Below are 26,139 nucleotides of genomic sequence, written 5' to 3'. Positions count from 1 at the left end.
TTAAGTTTTAAAATGTATAATAAAATAGATGATTTCAATTTTGAAGTGATTAATTTCCCATTCCCTGAAAGTAATATACACTCAAATATCACATATTGGGCATTTTTCTCACAGTTACTTAGATATGCAAGGATTTGTAGTAATTATATTGATTTTAAAAATAGATGTAAAATCTTATGCTAAAAATCGATTTTAAGAGGTTTTTCTGCAAATAAATCAACTTGGCAATTTAAAAAAATTAGTGTTCATTATAACAAACTTTTAAATAAATATCAAAAGAATTATCTGGAAATACTTAGAGAAATCTTTGGTTAATTTTGATTTTCCTTGTTACTGAGTTTGGTGTGTCCCTATTTTTGACAGTGGATTTCTGGAAGATTTTGCATATATTGTTGTTTCAGATGATTTTGTTTTACATTCATTTCCTTGATTTTTATCTAGGTCACACTTACATTAATAGAGAAATTTTGACATAGTGAAAAACCTTGCATAATTGTTTAGTTTTAATACAGATTGTGAATTGGTAACTTAAATATATGAGAGCCAGAACTAAGGTAGGATAAGCTTGTTTTGGTGTTACTTGGTTGTTCTACATTTGCTTGTTTTTTCATAGGTATATATTTTGGGGGTGATACCTAATGCAGGGATACTTTAGGTAATTTATGGTAGGCATGCCACTTGCCTGGCTAGAGAATTTAAAGTGCCAAAACCATATAGGCAAGTGTGTATTCTCCTGATGAGCCCTTGTGTTGGGTTGTTGCCTCTGAATTATTTGTCTTTATTGTTTTTATTGTTTGGTAAATGGCAACCTATACTTATTGACGACATGACTGCCAGTCCATGGATTATTCTTTATGGTTGATTGTGTATGGCTCTGCTGTTTGACCTATGTGATTGTATGGATGAGTAGGGTTAAGGCCTCATTCAAGTGCTGATCTATATTAATCACTAATGTAGGAAATCAGTCTTCCTTTTCTCCTTCTGTCTTCCTTTATTTTTTTTTTATTATTTTTTTTTTAATGTGTTTGTGCTGTTGCATTGGTGATTTCTCTTTTCCTTATACAACATTATCAATTTCAAATATTGGCATACTGATAGACAGCAATTAAGCCTAGTCTTGGTTACTCATTCAAAACTTAATCTTAGACACAGGATCTTCAACTTAGGTAAAAGTATCAAAGTCAAAGAAAGGGCAAATTTTGGACATATTTAATCTAAGACGAGTGTTATGAGATAGAATAGTTATATTTAAATAGACTATGTTATAGAGGTAATGTTTGTCTAATCTAAAGTGCTGAAAAATCAGAAGTTTCCCAAGACTGTAGTCAGTGAATCTCAACTAGTCTAGTCCTAACTAACAATCAGTTTAAACTACCTAAACCTATGTACATAAGGAGCAAGTTGTTTATGTATAGAAAAGATACTTTTAATCAGGATATCTGGCTGTGTATTAGGGAGTCAAACCATGAGAGTCTTACCCTAGGTTTGTACAAGACTAAAAAAACACTTGAACAACCAAAATCTTGCTTCATAATATACAGCATGTTTTTATGAATCAGGTTATCATGTTTCCTTCCATTGTTATCCACTTGATGACCCTCCCCCCTTGGCATCAGCAAAAAGTTCTATCAATAGATTTATGTCACTTGATTATGAAGTCAATGCAGGTTTGAAAAAGATTTAATGATACTTGATCTGTCAGCCATAAGTCTGTAGGAAATTGTCCAGTATGTTTAGTGTCACCTGATGGGAGCTTTTAAGGTACTATGTTTATGTAGTGACATCACTTCTAAAAAAATTATTGTAAAGTTCAGGTGCAAATGCTACTCATATAAGCAAAACAATGCAGAATGAATTAATTGGATGTTGTGCCAAAGGGATTCTTAAAGAAATTCATGTATATGTTCATTCTGTCAAGTTCTACAATGTGATGTTGATGAAACAACAGATGTGTTGCAAAAGTCATAATTAAATATTATCTTTGCTAAAATTGCACAAAACATGAGGATTTTGTTGGTTTTTAAGACCTACACAAAACATGTTACTTGGACAGCATTGGGAACTTCAATGTAAACATTAAAATAGAAATGCTTACAAATGCCATGTTGGATTTTCTTTGATCTCTTGGGCTACAATTAAAATTGTTTGGACTTAAGCACTGATGGATGTGCTATACAGCTAAGCCAACATGTGTGATCTGCTGAACACAAAGCCACAGTTACTGCTCAACTACTTTCACTACAGCTTCAGATTGACCAGACAATCTCAAGTTGATAAAACAACTAAGGACAAACCATTAGTTTGACACAAACGTTTTGTGAGCATGATGCCACTTATAATGCTGCAGAACACAATGCCACAGTTACTGCTCAACTACATCCACTACAGCTTCACCTGACCAGACAATCTCAAGTTGATGAAACAACCAAGGATAGATCATTAGTTTGGACAAACATGTTTTGTGAGCATGATGCTGCCTATAAAGCTGAGTTAATATGGGTACTTCAGACAGTATAGAGTTCCATCTCTGCTAACTCTTCAGACCATATTGTTGCAACCTTCCGTGCAATGTTCCCTAGTAAGATGTCCAATGGAATGTCCCTATGTGCAAAGAAACTCATCTATCTGATCACCAATGCACTTCATCCTTACTGTAAACAAATGCTAGTGTAGGACATTCAGTCATATTTTGTACTAGAATATGATGAGACAACCAACAACACTGGTATGAAAGAGTTACAGATATGTGTTCAATATTGGTCCTCATACAGAAATAAAATCTAGAGCAGACATATATGCACAAGTTTTATGGGCTGCATGACAAGTGACCATGACCTGTATAGGAAAATTATGTCAGCCATTGAGCAGAATCAGCTGCCACTTGAAAAACTGATCATGCTTGGAAGTGACAGACCAAATATCAACAAAAACATTTGGAATTAGTTAAATGCCAAAAAAAAAAACAAAGTGAAAGGAAAGGGAATGTTTAATGTTGATACTTGCAACATCCATAAAATTCATAACACTTTCTTGAAAGGTCTTCAGGTCTTTGGAGAAGAAAGTTCTGACTTAGTTATTCTTGTGCATTCATATTATGACGGCTGGCCTGCACATTGTGAAGATTATCCAAAGTGCCAAAAGAAAGTAAGGGTGCCAGAGAATGCTTTTGTAAAGCATGTCCCAAGCCACTGGCTGACAATCAGACGTGCCCTTGCTAGAATCATGCAGCAGTTGCCAGGAATCTTAGAGTACCTCCTGAACTTTGTGCCTTGAGAGAAAAAACTGAAGAAATTTCTGTCCACTCCCAAATTTCTGAAGATTGTGGCTTATATCAGAAGTGTGATGATGAAGGCCCAACTCAAGTGTGTTCTAGCCTCAGCAGAACTGTTTATGAGTTTCACCCAACTGTTCCAGAAAGAAGAACTGCTCATTCATGTTCAACAATAAGAGATCAAAAGACTAGTTGTGATGCTTTGCAGATGTGTTTTTACTCCAGATTTCATGACTGAGACTGAAGATTTCTCACCAGAAATGTTGAGCCTTGCTAAAAAATTTGCAGAACAGCCCATAGCTTAAAAAAATGTAGAACAAGCTTTCCATGAGAAAGCAACAGTGAGAAACAAGGCCATTTTCTATGTCAATGTGCAAAAACATTTTACTGTGGGTATTTGCCATATTTTGAACAAATGTCCTCTGGAAAAGGAGAAGTATTGCAGACGTAGCAGCTATGGCACACAAGATTGTGATTGGAGTAACCTCAGATGTTGCCCAGGCTGCATGGGTCAATCATTTTTGGAGGCATTATTTTGCATTGGTAAATGAGCGTGAGGACACCAAATACCTGGAACTTACCATGCTTATCAAAGTAGTGCTGACATTATTCCATGGTAGTGCAGATGTTGGGCGTGGGTTCTCACGTTCTGGTAGGATTTGTGGTGAAGACCAGGCATTAATGTCTGAAGATGCAAGATCTTCAGACATTAATAGTCAGACATTCTAGAATAATAAACATTCTAGATGCAAGACTCATGGTATATGACCCATTGAGACTTTATGGAGGAAATTCAGAACAGTCTGTCGTTACAAAAAAAAACTGTTGAATTTTACACATTTCACATGGTCTTGGTATCAACAATATCTAGATGAAAAGAAAAAAGAAGAGCTATCCAACAAGGAGAAAGCAGCTTTCAAAGAAGACAACAAGGAGAACTTGCAGGAGGTCCACAACAAAAAGAAAGAAATAGAAGACCTGGAAAGCACAAGGAAAAAACTTAGACCAAGAAAAGAGAACAGTAGCAGATACTCTACTTCCAGAGGAAAGAAATCAACAGAATGAAGAGGTCTGCCAAGACCAAGAGTTCCATAGACATTGCCCTAGCTGTTTCTTTGCTTGAATGAACTGTGAAGTCCAGAACAAGTGAAAGAGAGCAGATAGTGGAATCTGCAAGAATGGAGCAGTCTTTTGCAAAGAGAAAAACCTGACCTCATATCCAAATTGATTGCAAGAGGTAGCAAGAGTGATTCCAAGTATTTTACCTGTATCAGTCAATCGTTGGCATTTTATGTGTGTCTAATTTTTTACTGTTTTTTACTATTTATACAATTTACATTTGAAATAAATAAAAAAAAAATGCAAAAACTTTGTGACCATGCATCCCATGCTATCTACCACAGATCTGATCTTGAAGACTTCTGAATCCCATATTTGGGCTCAGAAAATCCTATAAAAATAGGACAGAGCCTATAATTTGAAATGAACTGACCTATCCAAACCCTGTTAGTAGCATTTATAGACTGATTTTGCCACTCAGCTGGCTATTTCAGAAGAAGAGCTTGGACCTTTTGTCTGCAGCAAGCCATGTTAAGGATCTTTTTACCCAGCTGAATCCCAAGTATTGGGAGAGTGAAAATGAGTTAAAAAATATAATGTTGCCAAATTAAAGTACGAGTTGAGCTAGGTTTAGAAATAATAGTCCTAAGGATAGTGAGAAAGCAAACAGATTGGAAGAATGTGACATTCAGTTCACATGAGGAATATTATAGTCAGTTTCTAATCCTCTGATGGACATAATCATTTTTGACTAAGAAAGCAATTTTTCTGTACTAGGCACTTTTAAGCTCAGTATCATCTTGCCAATAAATTGTATATAAATTGAAAAAACAACAGTTGAAGTCAGTTTGTGAGTCTGCCTTGACTATAGAAGTCATAATGTGGAGAACTTTGTGGCGTTGTCTGAGGGAAAGCAATGCAGGCACAGGTAGAATACCTGAAAGGCCAGGGGAATGTTTACAAAAACACAACTGCAATACTGATATTTTCCCAAATATTTCAGCACTCTTGCAGATCCTCCAGACCCTTCCTGTCAGTGTTGCATCCTTCAAATGAAATGATTAAAACATATCTAAAACCATAAAATGATAAAAACATATCTAAGAAATAAAATGATTGAGGAAAGCCTCACCTGACTTGTCCTTCTTCATGCTCTCTATCATTTTGTTTTAAGTGTTGATTGTGTTATTCATAGATTTGCTAATAGTGGAAATAGGAGACAAGAATTTGTTGCATAATATCCAGTAAAAAACACTAGATATATTGGATTTATTATTGATGAGAATATTTCGTGGAAAGAACGTGCTATATTGATTGGTAACAGACTTTCAAGGTCCCTTGGAGTTATCCACCGTCTTAAATTCCATTCCCCTAAAAAAAGAAATCCTGAAAATGATTTATCATTCTAATTTTTTATCTCCATTTGTCTTGTGGATGCTCTATATGGGCAAGCAACTTCATCTCACGTTATAAGAGAATCCAGATCATCCAAAATAAGGCCATTGAAATTATATCATCTCTTCAGCATTCAGATAGCATTAACCTCCATTTTAAACTTACTAAAATATTTGATGTGTAGATTTTGATTTGATGTAAAGATTTTCTGATTGCAACTTTTTGTTTTAAATGTCTTAACAACCTACTTCCATCATCATTTGAAAATTCACTTTAAATTAAGATTTGCATACTTACGAAACGCGAAATTCATGTGACATTGTCCACAAGACACCGTCAACAAAAAGAGCTTCTTTTTCAATTAAATTTTTTGCACCAGCCATTTGGAATTTAATCCCCTTGGAAATCCGGAACTCAAATAACCTTATTACCTTCAAGCAAACAGAAATACTGTTTAGATTTGAATCTTGTGCAGTCTTTTTTTCTTTAAGTTTTCTTTTTTTCTTCTCTTTCTCTTTGTCACCATCCCCTTTTTTTCTCTTGTTGATAAATCCAGTCGACTCGTTTCTGTTTGTTGATTGTTTAATTATTCTTTAGTTAAGTTTCTGCCCTAGTCAAGCACTTTTTGTGCTTTCCTGGCAGATTATGTACATATAATAATGTGTTTTTTGTTTAAATATATATGATTGAATTGATATAAGTACAGTTTAACCAGAGTCCTGTAGTCAACCAGAATTCTGGTTGAACTTCACTGAAGTAAGAATGCTGGGACTGTTTTGAAATTTTTCATTTAGTTTTCAAGGTTGTATGTTATTGTTAGTCTCTTTTCTTTTATATATTTATGTTGTGCTGGGGACAGCCCTTGGATGTAGGGTTGAAATATTCATTTAAATGTTGAAATGTCTAGGCAAAAGAATTCCTTATTTTTCTTCTTGTTGTAGATGTTTATTATGGAAAGGCAGTGTTGTCTCTGTTGCTATTTATATCTTTGAATATCCACATATCTCAAATCTTGATTTATCTTAGATAAAAGTTTTTATGTTACATTCATGATATATTTGGTTTTGATTGAAAGATTTTGTAATAAACACAAAATAAATGGACATCTTTGTCAAGGTCACTTATTAAAAAGAATTGTATTGTTTGTTTGTTTGTTTTTTTCTTTTAAAAGAGGACATCATAAATCAATGCAACCACACTTGTGTCCTTAATTTCTTTTCCCTTTTAATTGGGGCTCTCTTGGTCCAGAAGTTGTAATTGTGGCATCTACATGGCCTGAAACTTTAAACCAGATCTGATTTTAAAAAAGTCAATTTTGTGTGCTAACTGTCAAGAAAATTATTTTATTTTTCGAAAGTTGTTGTTCTTGCTAAGTTCCCTTTTGTCCAGTTTGCTTACTGTGTAAGTATTGTTCAAACAGGGTAATACAGATAGGATGACCTGTTTTAGGGTTTCAAGAATCAAGACAGCCTACTTTTTTCAAAATATTGTTTTCCCTCTTGTTTCTTACTGTTTTAAAAAGTAGAGTTAAGAGAAAGAGTCAAACTTTAGCGTAAAGAGTGAAGCGTTGAGGAGGAAAAGCCCCTTTCATATACGGAGTAATTTCTGTTCGTTTTAAGTTTTAATGTCGCCCCTTACTTTCATTTAAAAAAACTTTTTTTTATTTAACTAAATTGTAGGGATGGAAGGGGATAAGTATATTTCTTATCTTTTTTTTAAGGAAGACACAAAGGAAAAGACGTTTTTTAAACTACTGAGGTCACTTATCCCCCTCCAATTGGTATCCCTGATAAGTGCAGAGGCTGAAACATCTCGTTCCCATGTTGGGGTGCTGATAAAAAAAATGCTACAGGGTATAGTAAACGGCAAAATAATACTAAACAGAAAATAAAATTTCCAGGTTTACAAAATGACACATATGAAAATAAGGAGTTTCAAAATGTGTCAGAAGAAAGGTTTTTTTTTATATACAAAAACGAGAATTTTGGCAATAATTACTTACTCTCTTCTTTGGCGGGAATGTCAAAGGGAATAGATTGGCTCATTAATGGTTAATAAGGCACACACGAAGGAATAAAAGTTCAGGAAGGTAGCATCCTAAACATGTTGAGTTTTCTGTGATTTCTCCTCCAACTTCTAAAGTTTTTGTATGATTGTCCGTTTTAAGAAGTTATTTCTCACTTCTAAATGCATACCCCCCTCAAGACTAAAATCGTACGTGTCTGCCTCGACCGCGTGTCCAGGATGGGAGGGAGGCTATTGAGTTTGACCCCCCCCCCAAAAAAAAAGAGAATATTGTTTGATTCGTAAGAGTCACAAAAATATATGTAAAGAAATTTTTTATGTGTTTTTTTGCATTAATCTTCATTAAAAAAAAAGTTACTTGCCCTTCCCCTACCCTCTTATATATATTTTCATGAATTGGCGCTCCTTTACTTTATATCGAAAGTAAAACAGTTCAAAATAGGGATGATACCTTTTTATTGACAGTGAAATATAAAATTATTTAACTGGATATTTCGAACACATATACAGTGTTCATCATCAGCAGTAAAATCGGCAGTTTTACTGCTGATGATGAACACTGTATATGTGTTCGAAATATCCAGTTAAATAATTTTATATTTCACTGTCAATAAAAAGGTATCATCCCTATTTTGAACTGTTTTACTTTCGTCATGGAAAGGCAGTGTGGTCTTCGAAGTTATTTACTTTATATAAAAAACAACTTATTTTACAAAAGAAAACAGGTTTAAGAAAATGCATAACCCAATTTTGGAACCTTCAAGAATAGTATTGACGGAAGTTTCATTCGGTCTTGTATCATAGAATATCGTCAAAGCAAAGACTGAGTAATGAACCGGAAGGAGAATAACCTTCGCAACTTATGAACTGGTAAATTTTTATATGTACCGCTTTGTACCAGGACGTCTAAATTTTACCCAAATGGTACAATCGTATCGTGTTAGCAACACTGGATTACGATCGTTATGCCTATGCTCCCTTTCTCCCAAAGAGTTTAGATTTTATGAATTGTGTACAATTCAATTGTGTATAAGCGGCAATCAAATGAAAATGCCCAAAACTTCATCTCACAGCAAGGAAGAAAGTTGCAACCGTCTTACTATGTTTTATACGGAAACCTGATGCACCAGAGTTATATCTGAATGGATTTTTTTAATGATCACTTTTTGGGGGAGACGAGAACCAAAATCAATAAGAATAGGGTTTTCTTTGAGGGCTACTTAGCTAAAATATCAGACGAATCATTTTGTCTGGACAGTTAACTTTTAAAATGAAGATAAAACTTTAAAGATAAAAATTTAAGATAAAATTTTAAAGATAAAAATTTAAAGTTCATTTTGAAAAGTTAGTGTAAATTCCTCTTGTTTGTAATTTTATGAGTTTCTTGTTTTCAGGGGTTATCAAGACTCCGGTAAAAATGGATCATTTCAACAGCACAAGCGAATAAAGGGAGAAGAAGGTGAAATAATTGCCTCAGAAAGTGAGAAAATTTATACTCAACATAGCTCTGCAAATGAATCAGACCTCCGTAAAAGGCTAAGTGGAAAGCGAGTTGTGCCATCTTTTACTGATCTTTCTGGTAAAAGACAAAAAAGATACAGTGATTTGTCTGATGAATTACCCCCTGTAATAGAGTCCAGGTTAGTTTTGGTCTTCATTTTGTTCTTTAGGCCCAGTTGCGGTATCAGACCTCATAATCTGGGGTGCAAGGTATATCACAGGTATAACTTTTATATAAAATAAAGGGAATTTAATATTAGATGTCAGAAAAACTGGGGGATATCAGCTACCCCCTGCCCAGGCCTAGAACCGCCACTTTTTAAGCCCCTACCGAAAAGCAGTAATTATAGTTTAAAAATGTTGTTTAAACCTAATTCAGTAACACGAGAATATTTTTTTCTTTTGCTATATTCCTTGGTCCTATAGATTTTTCTATACTATTTTTGTATACATGTCAGTATTTAAAACATATTTGCTTGAAGTATTAGACTCTCCTTCCTCCCTTAAGGGAAAAATTTCGTTGTTTTTGGCAAGACCTTACCCGCCCCCCACTGTCTTATTTGCTGTCACAAAATTCAGTTGTACTTGGTATATATATATATATATATATATATATATATATATATATATATATATATATATATATATATATATATATATATATATATATATATATATATATATATATATATATATATATATATATATATATATATATATATATATATATATATATATATATATATATATATATATATATATATATATATATATATATATATATTCGCGCCCCCCAAGCCCCCTGAGCGCGTAAGTCGTTACGCGCCATTGTAGTTGTGTCCCTGTGTCCCACCTGTGAATATAGATAGATATATATATATATTTTTAACTACGTAAAACTTGCGAATATACAACATTCTTGGCTGTCCCATTGTCTGTGCATATAAATAGATTGTCAGGTTTACTGACTCTTGAACATGCAACATATAATTGTCGCGGGGGGGGGGGGCTTGGGGGGCGCGAAGCGCCCCCACCAACTAGGTGTTGGGGTGGCGCGAAGCGCCACCCCAACAGCTAGTATATTATATCTATACCATAGTCTACAGAGCCGTTGAGAGGGGGGGAGCAAAAGAAGAGGGACCCAGGCCTAATGGAGCCTCAGGTTGAGACATGGTAGGTGGTAGGATTTTTTTTCTTGTTCTTTTTTTTAGCCAGACAGCTTTGAACGCTTTTTTCCATGATATATAAGTGAGAATTAGAGTGGAAACTTCGCCCCAAATCAAGATTTGGCACTGCCTCTATGAGTCAGAAAATTGCCAAATTGAACTGTAAGTTTTTCTGCAAAGTAGCACACAGATTTTCGAAGAAATTGAACGATTGACAGAAGAATGGTTCCGGCCAGGCATTGAAGTACTGAAAACTTATGGATCAGTCCCATGCCAAATGAGCTCCGCCTATTATTTGTTTTCAGTCAAAGTTTTATCCCCTTTAAATATCGCCTCCTCCTTTAAAAAGCTCCCTGTGTTCATATCTGATCAAAAATTTGCAAAGATTTGCCATACCCCAAACAGAAAAAATTACTGCTATTGTCATGATTCACTTTATTATTCATGTATATCTAGTCTTTTCTTTCATTTTGTTAAATGTCAATTCTCTTAAATAAATTCCTGCAAGTGTGCTTTATCCGCACAAAGGTTAGAATACATGTATAATAATAGCAGCGTTGAAAAAATTTGACACAACAGGATGTCTTTTTTAAGCAAATATGGTTTAGAAAGGGATAAAATACGAATTGTCTTGGCGTGGTCTGTGATTTGAGACCAAAAGAGCCTTTAGGTTCTGGTAATTTTCTGTTTATCCATATTGTAATTTTTTTGTCAAATAAAATTATGCATAATTAATTGCTGTGGAGTATTTTCGAACTAGGTGTGACTACTTTCTCGTGCAAACAGAAGCTCCTCTTTCAGGCCTCCCCAGAATCTCTACTCGATAATTTCCTATATTTTCGAAACATCACATTTTCTTCCAATCCGTTCACCTCCCCCACTATCCCCGAAACCAGTCCTTTCATGTATGAGTACAATAAAAGTAGCTGATATTTCATATAGTTCATTAATATTCTTTCTTTAACTGCTTCTCATAGCACAATTCAGAGATTTCAAATTAGTTTTATTTAACATTTTAACCAGAGGTGCCATTTGGGGGGGGGGGGGTCAGGGGTGGACAGATGTCCACCCCAGATTTTCCAGGGGGCCCAAGCTTCCACCATAAAGGGCCCTTTGCCGGCCATAATAATCCATTATGTCCAGCATAATCCATTCTGTCCAATTGATTTGAAATTACTGCATGTCTATTAACCAAAGAGCGTAATTACTTGACGACCCTTGGGGTAATACGCTATTTGCTATTAATCATTGTAAACTTTGAAAGTAGGTAAGATACATAATAAAATTCTCGAGTTCTGTCAAATGCCCATTTCCTAGATGATTACTTGAGACGAAGTGAGTCGGGGGGGGGGGGCAAGATGGAGTTCATGCCCACCCTAAGATTTGGTCCAAATGGCGCCTCTGATTTTAACCAGCTGTTGATGAGAAATAAGAACACAAAATAATATCAACCAACAAAATCTGCAAACTTTTGATTCCTACTTACTTGGATTACGTCCATTCTCTTAGGGTGCTTTGTGGACACAACCCTGGCAACTCATGTGCCATACAGGACCATGGGGGACGACTAGGCCTTTCATCCCCCAAACTATGGAATAGGCCCATTATTTTTATAGATGGGTGTTTCCATAAGGGTTAGCTAGTCTTTGGAAACTAGAGCTTGCAAGTACTTTAGCACTTGCCGTTTTGTATCAGTTGTCGTTTTGTATCAGAGTTATGTCAGTTATCAGGGGAGAATAATTTAGATGGACGTCTAAGCTATAACTATTCGTTGCAATTAGGTTCGGGTGGGGGGTTGCAAGCCCAACCGACCCTAGGCCTGGGACCTGATTAGCTAGGACCTCTACCACTCCCGCACGAACGATTCTTGACTTTGATCCCGTGCTGCACGGCGGAAAACGCCCAAGAGTCGTCCCCCAACCAGATGGAAGGACACGATAGGTGCCTTCTTAGTCATGGCAAATATTCAGGAGGATGTCCACATCCTTGCAAGAGACCGGTCCAAATGGAGGCATCATGTAGCATCACTCTCGACGCCGAAAGCATTTCGGCAGGAGCATTAAGTCAAGTAGGTCAAGTCTAAGCTCTAGATTGGGTATGGGGAGCTGGGGTAATATTTAAGGATGCGCAGCTGCTAGGGGGGGGGGCAATTCCTGTAAATAGTCTAGGGCTGTATTCAGGCAATAGGGGGGGGGGGGTACTCAGATGCAGTTAAATTGAAAGTAATCCTTTTAATCCAACACAAAGTTATTCCTTGAATGCCATGAAGTAAGAATTTCGTTAGTATAGTGTTTAGTTTAGAATTGGGGATACACTGAACTGTTATTGCATCTAAATTAGAAGGAGAATCCTGCATTAAGATTACCAATTTTATGTTTTAATTTTAGATCCTTTGCATCCCTCCTTCCCCCTCCCTTTAGCCTGGATATAGGCCTATGCTAAAGGTAAAGTTTTTTTTTTGCGTCTTTTTAACTTCCTTCAGTATCAGTGCAGTTTATCCTATCCTCTTTTCTGGATGAAACTCTATAAAAAAATTCTTGCATTCCATTAAAAAAATCTCTATTTATTGAATGGTAAGAGTCGCTTCCAGATTAACTGCACCCCAATCCCCCTCCCCCTAATCTCTAAATATGGCACTAGGCAAAATGTATAAAGCTTCGCTGGTTTTGTTCATTCAAGCTATTTCTCGCGTTTATCTCTTATAAACAGTCTTATAAACAGTTGTGTGGCATCATAATGCCACACAATGCCAATCTAGTAGCGCAAAGTTAAAAATCAGCAAACTTCTATATTTGCGAGTAAGCATTAGGGAATGTGCTAAGATGCAGTTAACCAGGAAGCGACTCTGAGGGTCGAATAAATATAATTTCTGGTTTAAATCGAGTGATAATTAATGAACTTAAGATACAGTTAACCAGGAAGCGACTGAGAGTCGAATAAATATAATTTCTGGTTTTAATCGAGTGATAATCTTGCTATTGCAGTGTCTTGTTCAGAAGAGATGATTAACTCTGCTATTTTTTAAGAAAGAGCAACAGCATATAATGACTAATAGTGAAGCGTTTCCTCTTTTTAAGCATTTACTAATTTATGGAGTTTATAATCCAAAATTGTTCAGGATGTTTCATTACCAACCAGTCAACAATACCAGCCATATTAATATTAAACAAAAATTAGAGTGAAGCCGCAAATTTTTTTCTGTCAAACAAAAATCAATGCAATGATCAGTAATATACATACACTCAAAAACCAGATGTAGTTCAAAGGAGGGAATCAGAAAATTTTTTTTTGATGGAATAGTCGAAAGTTAAATAAAAAGGTTATCGGTGCGAATCTTGTGATTTACTTTTGAGAGTGGGTTTTCTTTTTCTTTTTTTCTTTTTTTTTTAGACGCGCCAAGTATGGAGAATCTGATGACAGTGGTAGGACATCTAACAGAAACCTGAAAAATAGAGACCTTCCTGACGTGCGTGTAAGTTAATATGTTCCTACTATGTTATATTCAAAGCCCAAATAGACTAGTTGCTTTTTTGGGTAAGTAGTACAGAAAACTACACATGAAATGAACTACTGCTCCTAACAACTCACTGTAGTACCCTGTCGCTAGAAGCTAATACAGCTACGCACCCTCCTCCGCTCCAATCGATTCAGAGCCTCCCTTTTTACACCATCCCTAGAAGTTCCCATGAAATCCAGTCCCATGAAATCCATCGTTACGATCTCCACCCAGCCCATTAAAAAACAACCTGCTTTTCGTTTGACCTTAGACGGTTGACTGAAAAGGACGATCGTCGGCAATCTGTTACCCTTCATCTCTAAAATGTGTCCAAGCCATACCACCCTTGAAAGCAGGATAGAACCACGCTTTTTGTACAGATTAATGTTTGAAATATGGTCAGTCAGGCCTATAGCCAAAAGAATCCGTGGACAATTCCTCTAGAAAAAAAATCCTCCTCTGTCTTTTGGAGCACCCACGTCTCAGAACTAGACTTGACTACTATCATCATTAATCTTGTTCTAATAATATTCTAATCTCGGTTTGCAGATTTTTCTTCCTATTCTTCTAAACTTTTTTCAACTTTGTTTCATAGCTTTTCTACTTACAACATCTTCAAATATCCACCACCGCTACTAATGATATTACCGTGGTAAGTGGAGCTATCCACTTGATTGATCTTCTCGATACCCAACATCACATCTTCACCTTTACTTATTCCTTGTGTAAGCGACTTGGTCTTCTTAACGTTAACTTTCAAACCTATTTTTGCGCCCTGAACTCTCAAGACCATGAAAAAATAATTTATGTTGCTCACATTTTCATCTAGGACACTCAAGTCATCAGCATAATCAAAATCTATAAGAGTTTGACTTTCCCATTTGATTCCATGCCCTCTCATAGCCTCTGTCGTGCTCCCTAGGACAAAGTCCATCAAAGTGATCCATGTAAGTGGGGATAAAATACAATCTTGCGCAACTCCTGATTCAATATGAAACGAGCTATTAACATCATTTCCCACCTTAACCTCAGGAATTCTATTCTCTTAAATAGGGATAATCACTTCAATTTATTTATCTGGTATATTATTTAAGGATAGCAGCTTCGCTAGAGTTCTTCTGTCAGCCGAATCAAACGATTGTTCATAATTTCTAAAATTTAGGAGTAATGGGAATGATGACTCAGGCACTTCTCAATCGTTAAGAATGAAGATTTGACCGATGCATCCTCTTCTCTTCCGGAAACCACACTGTTATTCATTTAAAACTATATCTGGAGCATCTTATTCTAAAATGTATCATCATACCATTTAATTTGCTTCCAACGATAACCAAGCTAATGCCTCTAAAATTACCATACTCATTCTTATCACATGGCTTATTGAGGGGTCTAAATAAAGTTTTTCTATAATTACCAACCACTGCAAAGCCACCCTATTTAATAAACTCAATCGCTATGCTCTCAGCACCTTGGGCGCTATTATTGTTTAACCCCTTAGTACTCTGTGTAATTCTTACTCGCAATATGAATCCCTCTTTACTTCCAAAGTGTCACCAAATTTTTTTGTTTTTTTCTACGTCATTTCCTGTAACTTTATCACCGTTTAACTCATTTTCAAAATCTTCTGCCCATCTCTTTTCAAATGTTTATCACTAATTGTGGCCCTATTCCTTTCTTTGAATGGAACGGGTCCAAATTCTCTCTCGATTTTTCAACATCCCAATACAATGTTTTACTACTATGCCGTCTGTCTGCATCTTGCAGATGTTCAGGAATTTTTCCCATGGCCTTCACTTCACGTTTTCTTAATTAGTATTTCAATACTTTCTCTACTTTGCTTACACTCCTCTTATTTTGACATAATCTATCACTCAAAATGTTCAGTACACCCCTTCAGTCCGCCCCATGTGTGGTTGTATCATTTTTATTGCACTTGGTATTTACCAAGTAATATATAGCGTTCGCAATTTCTGTCTGTCTGTCGGTCCTGCTTTTGCTAGTTTGGGCACTTCCAGAAAAGCTAAGACGAGGAAATTTGGAAGGCGTATCAGGGAACAGACCAGACTAAAATAGAAATAGTTGCTTCCCCGATTCGACAATCCGGGGGGTGGTAGTGGAGGGGCGGTTAATTCGGAAAAATTAGAAAAAATGAGGTATTTTTAACTTACGAACGGGTGATCAGATCCTAATGAAATTTGATATTTAGAAGGATATCGTGTCTTAGGGCTCTTATATTAAATCCCGACCGGATCCAGTGTCATTGGGGGGAGTTGGGGGGGGACAGGAAATCTTGGAAAGCGCTTAGAGTAGAGAAATGGGGATGAAACTTGGTGGGAAGAATAAGCACAAGTCCTAGATATGTGATTGAAATAACCGGACTGGAACCGATTCGGAAAAATTAGAACAAATGATGTATTTTTAACTTACAAATGGGTGATCGGATCTTAAGGAAAGTTAATATTTCATCTGGCGATGCTGGGGGGAGTTGGAGGGGGAAACGGGAAATCTTGGCTAACGCTTATAGTGGAGAGATCAGGATGGAACTTGGTGATAAAGAATAAGCACATGTTCTAGATACGTGATTGATATAATTGGAATGGATCCGCTCTCTTTGGGGGAGTTGGGGGGGGGGTATTAATTAGGAAAAAAATTAGGTTGTTTTAACTTACGAACGGGTGACCGGGTCTTAATGAAATTTGATATTTAGAAGGAATTCATGTCTCAGAGCTCTTATTTTAAATCCCTATTTTAAATCCACCGTTTAACTCATTTTCAAAATCTTCTGCCCATCTCTTTTCAAATGTTTATCACTAATTGTGGCCCTATTCCTTTCTTTGAATGGAACGGGTCCAAATTCTCTCTCGATTTTTCAACATCCCAATACAATGTTTTACTACTATGCCGTCTGTCTGCATCTTGCAGATGTTCAGGATTTTTTCCCATGGCCTTCACTTCACGTTTTCTTAATTAGTATTTCAATACTTTCTCTACTTTGCTTACACTCCTCTTATTTTGACATAATCTATCACTCAAAAAGTTCAGTACACCCCTTCAGTCCGCCCCATGTGTGGTTGTATCATTTTTATTGCACTTGGTATTTACCAAGTAATATATAGCGTTCGCAATTTCTGTCTGTCGGTCTGTCTGTCGGTCCTGCTTTTGCTAGTTTGGGCACTTCCAGAAAAGCTATGACGAGGAAATTTGGAAGGCGTATCAGGGAACAGACCAGACTAAAATAGAAATAGTTGCTTCCCCGATTCGACAATCCGGGGGGTGGTAGTGGAGGGGCGGTTAATTCGGAAAAATTAGAAAAAATGAGGTATTTTTAACTTACTTACTTGTACTTGTACTTGTTTCAGGACACAAGCTCTTCAGCTCTCCCTGGCGCTATGATCTGGCAGACGGTTGAGTGCCAAGCCGCTCGGTCGTGTGTGTGTGGTGCACATATTTCAAGCCACTGCTTGTCCCATCTTCGGCCGTGTCGTCGGAAACCACCAATCGGCTCTAGGTCCGCCTTGAGTGTGTTAAGCCAGGTCTTGACTTGTCCACCTCGCTTCTTCTTCCAGTGTGCGAGGGGTTTGCAGTATAGCGCCTTTTTAGTGAGGGTGTCATCTGACCTCCGACAAACATGGCCAAACCAAGTTAGGCGGCGTTTTTTTATTAGGGCTTCAATGTCATGCTTCTGGTGGCATCGTCTACGAATTTCGACGTTGCTAATTCTGTCTCGGAGGGAGACACTGAGGATTTGTCTCAGGCAGGAGTGGTCGAATACTTTGAGAGCATGAACATCCGCTGCTTTCAGGGGCCATGTCTCGCATCCGTAAAGGAGTACGGAGCGGACAGTTGCTTCAAAGATCTGGATTTTTGTTTTTAGTAGGACGTCTCTTTGTCTCCACAGGTTCTTCCTAAGTTGAGCAAAGACTATCGATGCTGATGATATTCTGCTCTGGACTTCCGTACTGCAGCCGCCGGAAATGTCGATGAGGGATCCCAGGTACTTGAACTGGTCAACGACCTCTAAACGGGAGTTGTCGATAGAGATGCCCCTTGTGAGTACATCCTCAGAATTTGTCAGAATTTTGGTTTTATCCTTACTGATCTTCAGCCCAACCAAATCTGCAGTAGCAGCAACATTACACAGCATGGCTTGCGCATGATCTATATCGTTTTCTAGCAAGGCAACGTCATCCGCGTAGTCAAGGTCTTTGATGGAGAAGTCAGGGCTTACTTCAACGCCTCTGGCAGATTGCATGGCGCGCTTCATGATCCAATCGATAACAAAGTTGAAGAGGATGGGGGACAGGATGCAGCCCTGTCTCACCCCGAAATCGATGTCGAAGAGGGAGGACAGCGCTCCATCAGCTTGTATACAGGCACGAACGTGTTGGTAGTATGCCTGAATAAGGCGTATCAGCTTATCAGGGACGCCGTCCTCTTGCATCGCAGCCCATATGCCATCTCTAACGATCGAGTCAAAGGCCGTTATAAAATCTATGAAGACGGCTATAGTAATCTGATTGTGTTTCATGCGGTGTTCGAGAATTTGCCGGAGTGTAAAGAGCTGATCAATGCAGCCCATTCCTGGCCGAAAGCCCGCCTGGTTTGGGCGTGTGGTCGTGTTTCTGATTGAGCTGAAGCGGTTGAGTAAAATCATGGCAAATATTTTGGCAGCGATGCTTATGAGCGATATCCCCCGGTAATTCTTGCATTCAGCTTTATCCCCTTTTTTATACAGGGGGATGATAATTGAAACTTTCCAATCGTCTGGGAGAACCTCCTGTACCCAAATTTTCTTGAGCAGTTTTTCTAGGTTCTGTGCAAGAAGCCTGGGGCTTGCCTTGTAGATTTCTGCTGGTATGGCGTCATTTCCCGGCGCTTTATGATTCTTCAGCTTCTTTATTGCTGCCAGGATTTCCTCTTCGTCAGGGGGCTCTATTTTGACTCCTGCGTATTGGTTAATGAGCGTTGATGAAGGAGGTGGGGGAGGTTGGGTCACTTGAAGATTTGGAGCAGGTGATGAAGGGTCGACTTGGGGATTTAGGAGTTTCTGGAAATGGCGCTTCCAACGGTCAACGACTTCGTCACGACTCGTTAGGATGTTACCGTGTTCGTCTCTTACAGAGGCCGAGTTCTTCGACCTCTTCCCAGTGGACTCTTTAAGCAGCTGATACAGTTTCCTAGTATCAGACAGGCTAGCTGCTTTTTGCATCTCCACCGCCATATTCTCCCAGTACTTCCTTCTGTCTTTTCTGCCCGACTGGTGACATAGCTTGCGTAGCTGTTTGAATTCAGCTGAGTGGCGTGATGGTAACAGACTTTTCTTCGTTGCAAGTCGGATGGTCTCTTCGGACATCCACCGTCTTCGCTTTCGCTTCACTCTTCCAAGAGTTTCGAGAGCTACCTCCTGTAGTGTATTTCGGAACTTCTGCCAATCTTCGTTAACCGACGACCCGCTCGAGTTCCCGTCCTCAGGAGACTCATTTGAGTGTTCATGCTCGAGGGCGGTGAAACGATTTGAAAGTTGAACACGGAATTGTTCTACTACTGTCGGGTCCTTAAGACGGGCAACGTCAAATCTTTTTGGGGGTTCCTTCCGTTTACGAGCCACTAGCCTGATCTTCAGACATTTTGACCAAGGTATGATCCGACCCGCCCTTGGAACCTGTGTCAGGTCCTCTGTAGGCTCTGCAGTTCTGGATCGAGCTTCTCCAACGTGACGACACGAGTAGGTAGTCCAGCTGGGAAGATGTCCTTCCATCTCTGGATCTCCAGGTTATGACGTGTGAGGGCTTGTGTCTGAAAAGGGTGTTTGCTATTACGAGGTTGTTTGCTTGGGCGAATTGGACCAATCTGGTTCCTCGTTCGCATCTTTCGCCGTACCCGTGAATTCCAAGGCTCCTGTCGTCGTTTGCCTGTCTGCTGCCGACGTGTGCGTTGAGGTCGCCACCGATAATGAGGAGGTCACGTTTGGGGGTCTTTTTTACAGCTTCGTTGAGTTCGGCGTAAAACGTATCTATTGCTTGTTCAGAGCTGACCCTTGTGGGTGCGTAGACCGCAAACACTGTAACATTAAACTGTTTGCTTCGGAATCTAGCTTTTGCAAGGCGAGATGATACGGGCTCCCATTCTATTAGAGCTTTTTGTGCTTGGATGTTAAGGAGAAATCCAACCCCTGCACTGCCACTACCATCTTTGGGTCCTGAGTTATAAAAGAAGAAAGAGTTCTCTGAATCTGGTGTTGCTATCTCATGGTTTTCTAGTGTGTCATTTATTCTTGTCTCTGATACACAGAGGATGTCGAGGCCTAGGCGATGTATTTCACCAGCTATGAAAGTCTGGGTCGTCAAACATTTCATCGAACAGACGTTCCAGCACCCTATTGCAAGGGATTGTCTTCGTTTCAACAGGTGTCCAGCTCGCCAATTTTTCGAAGGAGACGCCGGTAAATCATCCAACGCATCGCTTGTCGGGAATGCCGTAGCTTGTTTTAACACTCTTTGATCTGCTTTTTTCATAACGTTTCGTGGGAATATTATTGACCGACAGGTCCCCAGTCCGTCGGCGCCTCCACACTTTAGCCATTCTTTCGCTAGGCATGTAGCTACGGAATGTTGCCACCGCTTCACCACTTTGAGGTAGTGTGGTCGACTTCCCAAGGATACACTAGAGACGGAGATACAGCTTCGGCGACCCAAACCGCACCATAGCCGTGCTAAGAGAGGGCCTCGGCTGTCATCTTGATTCCCATCTAGGGAATCGAACTTACGAACGGGTGATCAGATCCTAATGAAATTTGATATTTAGAAGGATATCGTGTCTTAGGGCTCTTATATTAAATCCCGACCGGATCCAGTGTCATTGGGGGGAGTTGGGGGGGGGGGGGACAGGAAATCTTGGAAAGCGCTTAGAGTAGAGAAATGGGGATGAAACTTGGTGGGAAGAATAAGCACAAGTCCTAGATATGTGATTGAAATAACCGGACTGGAACCGATTCGGAAAAATTAGAACAAATGATGTATTTTTAACTTACGAATGGGTGATCGGATCTTAAGGAAAGTTAATATTTCATCTGGCGATGCTGGGGGGAGTTGGAGGGGGAAACGGGAAATCTTGGCTAACGCTTATAGTGGAGAGATCAGGATGGAACTTGGTGATAAAGAATAAGCACGAAGCACATGTTCTAGATACGTGATTGATATAATTGGAATGGATCCGCTCTCTTTGGGGGAGTTGGGGGGGGGGGTATTAATTAGGAAAAAAATTAGGTTGTTTTAACTTACGAACGGGTGACCGGGTCTTAATGAAATTTGATATTTAGAAGGAATTCATGTCTCAGAGCGCTTATTTTAAATCCCGACCAGATCCGGTGACATTGGGGGGAGTTGGAGAGGGAAGCCGGAAATTTGGAAAACGCTTAGAGTGGAGAGATCGGGATGAACTCGGTGGGAAGAATAAGCACATGTTTTAGATACGTGATTGACGTAACCGGACCGGATCCGCTCTCTTTGGGGGAGCTGGGGGCTGGGGGTCCAGTGCTTTTTGACGAGTTCGTTGCTTCTGGGCGTGCTAGAACGATGAAAATTGGTAGGCGTGTCAGGGACCTGCACAAATTGACTTGATAAAAGTCGTTTTCCCCGGTTCGACCATATGGGAGGCTGAAGGGAGAGGAAAAATTAGAAAAAATGAGGTATTTTTAAATTACGAATGGGTGATCGGATCTTAATGAATTTTGATATATAGAAGGACTTCGTGTTTCAGAGCTCTTGTTTTAAACCCCGATCGGCATTAAGCCTCTGATTTTCCTTTTAATTAATCTATGTTTCTTAGAATTTTGCTATAGCTCATGTTATATGAGATCTTGGCTCTTGTTAGTATCTATGACGCTATGCAAAATTACACAAGATCACAAACTATTTTTTCTGAAAATTATAATTAAATAAGAACACGTTATTTAGAAGGAGGAATTAATATTTAGTATCGATGACACGGGTTAAATCACATAAAATGACAAACGACTCTGAACAATCAAAGAAAAAGACATGGAACAAGAAACAGCAACAAATTACATTGAATTGCAAAAGAAAATGTGACTTAAAGCTAAAGAACAACACGATAACCGTGCTATTGCGGAATTTAGCAGGAACGTATTAAGCGGGAAGAATGAATTGAATTCACGACAGAATTTCGTAGTTCAAATGAAATTGCTTATTTGCCACTCTATTGCTGGAAACTACAGAATAAAACAACGTTTATGACTATTTTTGATATTTCAGAGGGCATAGGTATTGGAATACATGATTTTGAATGAATCAGCCAAACAGCCAAAGTAAAGGGTACGGAAAAAAGTCGGGAGTAATGATGGACGAAAATGAAGCGCAATCGAGATCTGCGGCTAGAGGACATTTGACAACCAGCATCACAACGAATGCATGGAATCATAAATTAAATTTGCAGTTAGAAGAGAAGCAACAGTGAGAATCACAACGAGCCAGAAGGAAACATATCCTATAAAATGGATGAGTCTTTGATGCATTAACAGGAAAGAGAAATTGAATTCACGCTAGACTTTCGTAAATCAATGGATACTGTTTATTTAGCACCTCATGACTTAAAGTAAAGGAAGAATGAACATATATAGTCCCTTAAAAGAGCAGCTGTATATTTGTTTATAACATCTTTTTGTTAAAAAAAAAATATGCCTGTTTAGTATTTTTCCAAGAGTTGTTGCATCGAACCTAAGCTGACGCCATGACATCAAGAAGGACTTTGCGTTATCTGCAGTTAGAAGAGAAGCAACAACGAGAAGCAATATATACAAGGTGTGCCAAGTGTCCGGGGAACGGCCTCGAAATTGGCTATATAGTTTTTTGTTTATTTCTTAAAACTGGCAAATTGACATTTCTGGTAATAAAAGCGATCTAAATGGGTCACAGCTTCAAGGAAGAATTTTTATCTTCTTGGGGTGGTTGTATCGAACCTATTTTGAAAATAGGGGAAAGTTCATTGTTCGTAGAAAAATCTTTGCAGCAATCGAAGATTTCTATACCAATTTTGCAGATATATACTGAACCGGCTGAAGCTAAATAATTTTTGTTCGTTTGAAGTTTCAACTTTGCTCTTTGCATTCATAGGAAAGCTTTGCTTTTTGGCTATTTCGTTTACCGGTTTCTTCTTTAGCTTCTTTCACATGAGCGTGAGACAAGACAAAGACAAGTGACAGAATAGATGGGAAATATACAATTTGAGCTATATGAAAGAAGTTGCCTCCTCCGCAAGACCTCACTTTACGCTAATGTTTTTTTTTAGCAAAGCTTATTATTCTAATAAAACGGTCATTGTGTTTCAGGAATCGTTCTTAAAGAATTAGGCAATTATTTTAATTAGGTATAGTTTTGACAAAAAGTCAAAACTAGCGTAATGAGCTAGGTCTTGTGGAAAGAGAACTCCTTTCATATACCTAATAATGGCTGTTCGTTTTAAGTTTTGATGTTGCTCCTTACTTTCAGTAGAAAAAACTTGTTTTCTAAAAATTAATTTCTGATCGTTTTTAAATAACACCGGGAAATCGGGCTCTCTCCATGAAAAATTCCGGTAATTTTGTATTATACGCCACTCACTCAAGTTTATGATGTGTAAAACTTGAGAACAAATCGGTTTCTTTATTAGTTTCTTCATTACTTTAGAAACAAATTTGGGCTATATATTTGCACATTAGGGAGGAGGGGCAAAGTATAGCGGCTCTTCATACAAAATGTGTTAGGTGCAATTATTCTGCATATTATGAAGTAAGAATTGTTTTCTGACTTCAAACTGTCCAAATACTTTACCCCTTCCCGGATATGCAAATATGTGGCCCGAATTGTATATTTCCCATTTAATCTATCATATGTCTTTGTCATGTCTTACGCTAAGCTGAAAGAAACTAACGAAAAAATGGGTTTGTTCTCGAGTTTTACACAGTGTAAATTTAAAGTGATTGGCGTATAATACACAAGTACCAAAATTTCTTCCTCTTTGGGAAATAAAAATAAAACTCACATAAAATTCTCAAATTTGTATATTCTTTTTCTTAGCCTCGATTGACGTCTCGTGTCATTCCACCTCAAGATGATAGAACTCGTGATGATGTTGTAAAGATGCAAGGACAGAATAAAGCCGTGAAAGAAAGGTGATTATAATCATTATCACTAAACCTAACAGTATTAACGTAGTAAACGTTTTAAACTTGAACGCTTTTGAACTTACGCATTTGCAATTAGCTATACTGATTATACGCCAAAATTTTCGACATTTAATGCCAAAATAAAAAGAAAACCAAACTGAAAGCATATCTCCACATTTTCTCCTTTTACTCCCCATTTTTAAGAAGTTGAGAAGAAAATCATAGTGTCAGAACGTAAAATCGGATGATCCAGAATCTTGGTCAGATTTGATTATTAAGGTTTACTCTTTACTCACAAATCGTACCTTTTAAGCAATTACTAATCTAGCCGCAGAGGTGGCTCTAAAAGTTGTTTTATACAATCTGTTGAACTTACTTTGTTTGATAATATATTATTATTACATTATTAAATGTTTAGAATAATTATTCTGACTATAGACCTGATAATGTCTTTGGTTCAGCTCCCTTGTTCCATGGATTTTTTTTTTTATCCACAGCAGTCCTTACTTTGTAGAAGGTTTTTCGTCTTCTAATATAACGGTTCACTATAACACGATTTCCAACCTTTCGTATCAAGTTCCAAAAATCAGTTTACACTTTTTCTTGTTCATGAAGTTCACCGTCAAGCTCAGTTGTAAATAACACGATTAACGACACTCATAGCGCCTAGTCTGTTTTCGAAGGAATCATCTAAGTTGAACATTTAATACAAAATAGCAACTGCAAACTTATCTCATTGTTGAGCCACCTGAAAATGACACTGGTGAACTCACCTCTTCTATCCCGGCCCGTTTAAAGTCTTCGCTGGGGATATGTCTGAAGGAATCGAAACTTGTATCGAGACACAACTCGTATTATGAGTTTAAAGAGAAAAAATGAGTTATTCTTTAGTTTCGTTTTCAGAGGTGGTTTTAGGGAAGGGATAGAGGGGGTGCTTGCCCCAGGCACAGAAATTATAGGGGGGCAAAATTTTCAAATAAATAATCTGACGGTAATAATGTGATTTTTGACATTTTATTTTTTATTAAAATAAAGTAGAGGAGCAGTTACTAAATGGAAATAATTTAAAATAATTATTGAATGATTAATTTTAATAATAAATTAAAACACAATTAAAAATAAGTTGTTATTTAACTAACGAATTGAAATGGATTTCATTAACAAATTTAATTTTATTAAAATTTGGCCTGAAAATTTTATTGGAGACGGAGAGGGAGATGCTAAGAAAGATTTTGCTCGGGCTCCAAAGAGGCCAGAACCGCCACTGTTCGTTCTACATCTTAATTAATCAGTTACTTTTGCACGAAGTCTCACAAGCACATTAACCGAACCAGTCAAAGTCACATACAGTAAATTATGATTGTAGGCTTTAATAGTTTATTGGTTGTGCTGCACAACTGCTTCAATTATCCGCAATGATGTTTTTCTATTGTTAAGCATAAATTTAAACTTTTGTAAAAACTTGCTCAGTTATTGTGAGGGATACGGTTTGGGTTTGTATCAGTTCACCTCAATTGAACTAAATAGTTTATTCTATGTTTTGTGACTGCTAGTTCATTTTACAATTAGTCAGCTAATATGGTCTTGGAGTAATGACAACATAAAGAATAGAAATAATATACTGTAATATGAGATCCACGCCCCTTGCTTGGATGCCTGAGTTGAACAGCTAACTGTAGGAAGAGACCAAGTTCAAAACAAATTGGTATTCGTCTGATCGTTATTGTGCTTTCCCGTTTAGTATATCCATAGTTTACCGCAAATTATAGCTACCTGCAGCAATTCATGTCTGGGGGGGGGGTGAAGCTTGTGAGAAGCTTGCATGATGAAAGGGAACTGTTTGACCGAACGATTTTTTTTCCTTGAAAAACTGAAATTTTCGCGAGAATATTCAAAACAATATATTTGCGCTTCTAGGTCTGATTGTTGTACAGTAAATATAAGGTTTGCCACCCTTATTTTAGACGAACTATCCAGCTAATTATATAGCTTTAAACATGTGTCATTAAAAGGATTTTGGAATTCTGTATAGTGGAGAACCATGTGTAGCGAGAGTTGTTTTCTG

At 37.7% G+C, this 26,139-nt stretch overlaps 1 protein-coding gene across 1 annotated transcript in view; it reads left to right on the top strand.

The window, feature by feature from the left end:
• Positions 1–26,139, top strand: part of LOC136027210 (pinin-like) — a 43,637-nt gene that overhangs the window by 3,438 nt on the left and 14,060 nt on the right. The window contains exons 2-4 of the mRNA XM_065704238.1: positions 9,145–9,390; positions 13,807–13,888; positions 23,986–24,080. Of these exons, the coding sequence (XP_065560310.1) occupies positions 9,145–9,390; positions 13,807–13,888; positions 23,986–24,080 (423 nt within the window). The remainder of the gene's footprint in view (positions 1–9,144; positions 9,391–13,806; positions 13,889–23,985; positions 24,081–26,139) is intronic.

The sequence above is a fragment of the Artemia franciscana genome, chromosome 5 (genome assembly GCF_032884065.1).
Source record: "Artemia franciscana chromosome 5, ASM3288406v1, whole genome shotgun sequence".
In the NCBI taxonomy this organism is placed as follows: domain Eukaryota; kingdom Metazoa; phylum Arthropoda; class Branchiopoda; order Anostraca; family Artemiidae; genus Artemia; species Artemia franciscana.
The sequence above is the reverse complement of the archived record's forward strand: the minus strand, read 5'-3'. Positions and strand labels throughout refer to the sequence as shown.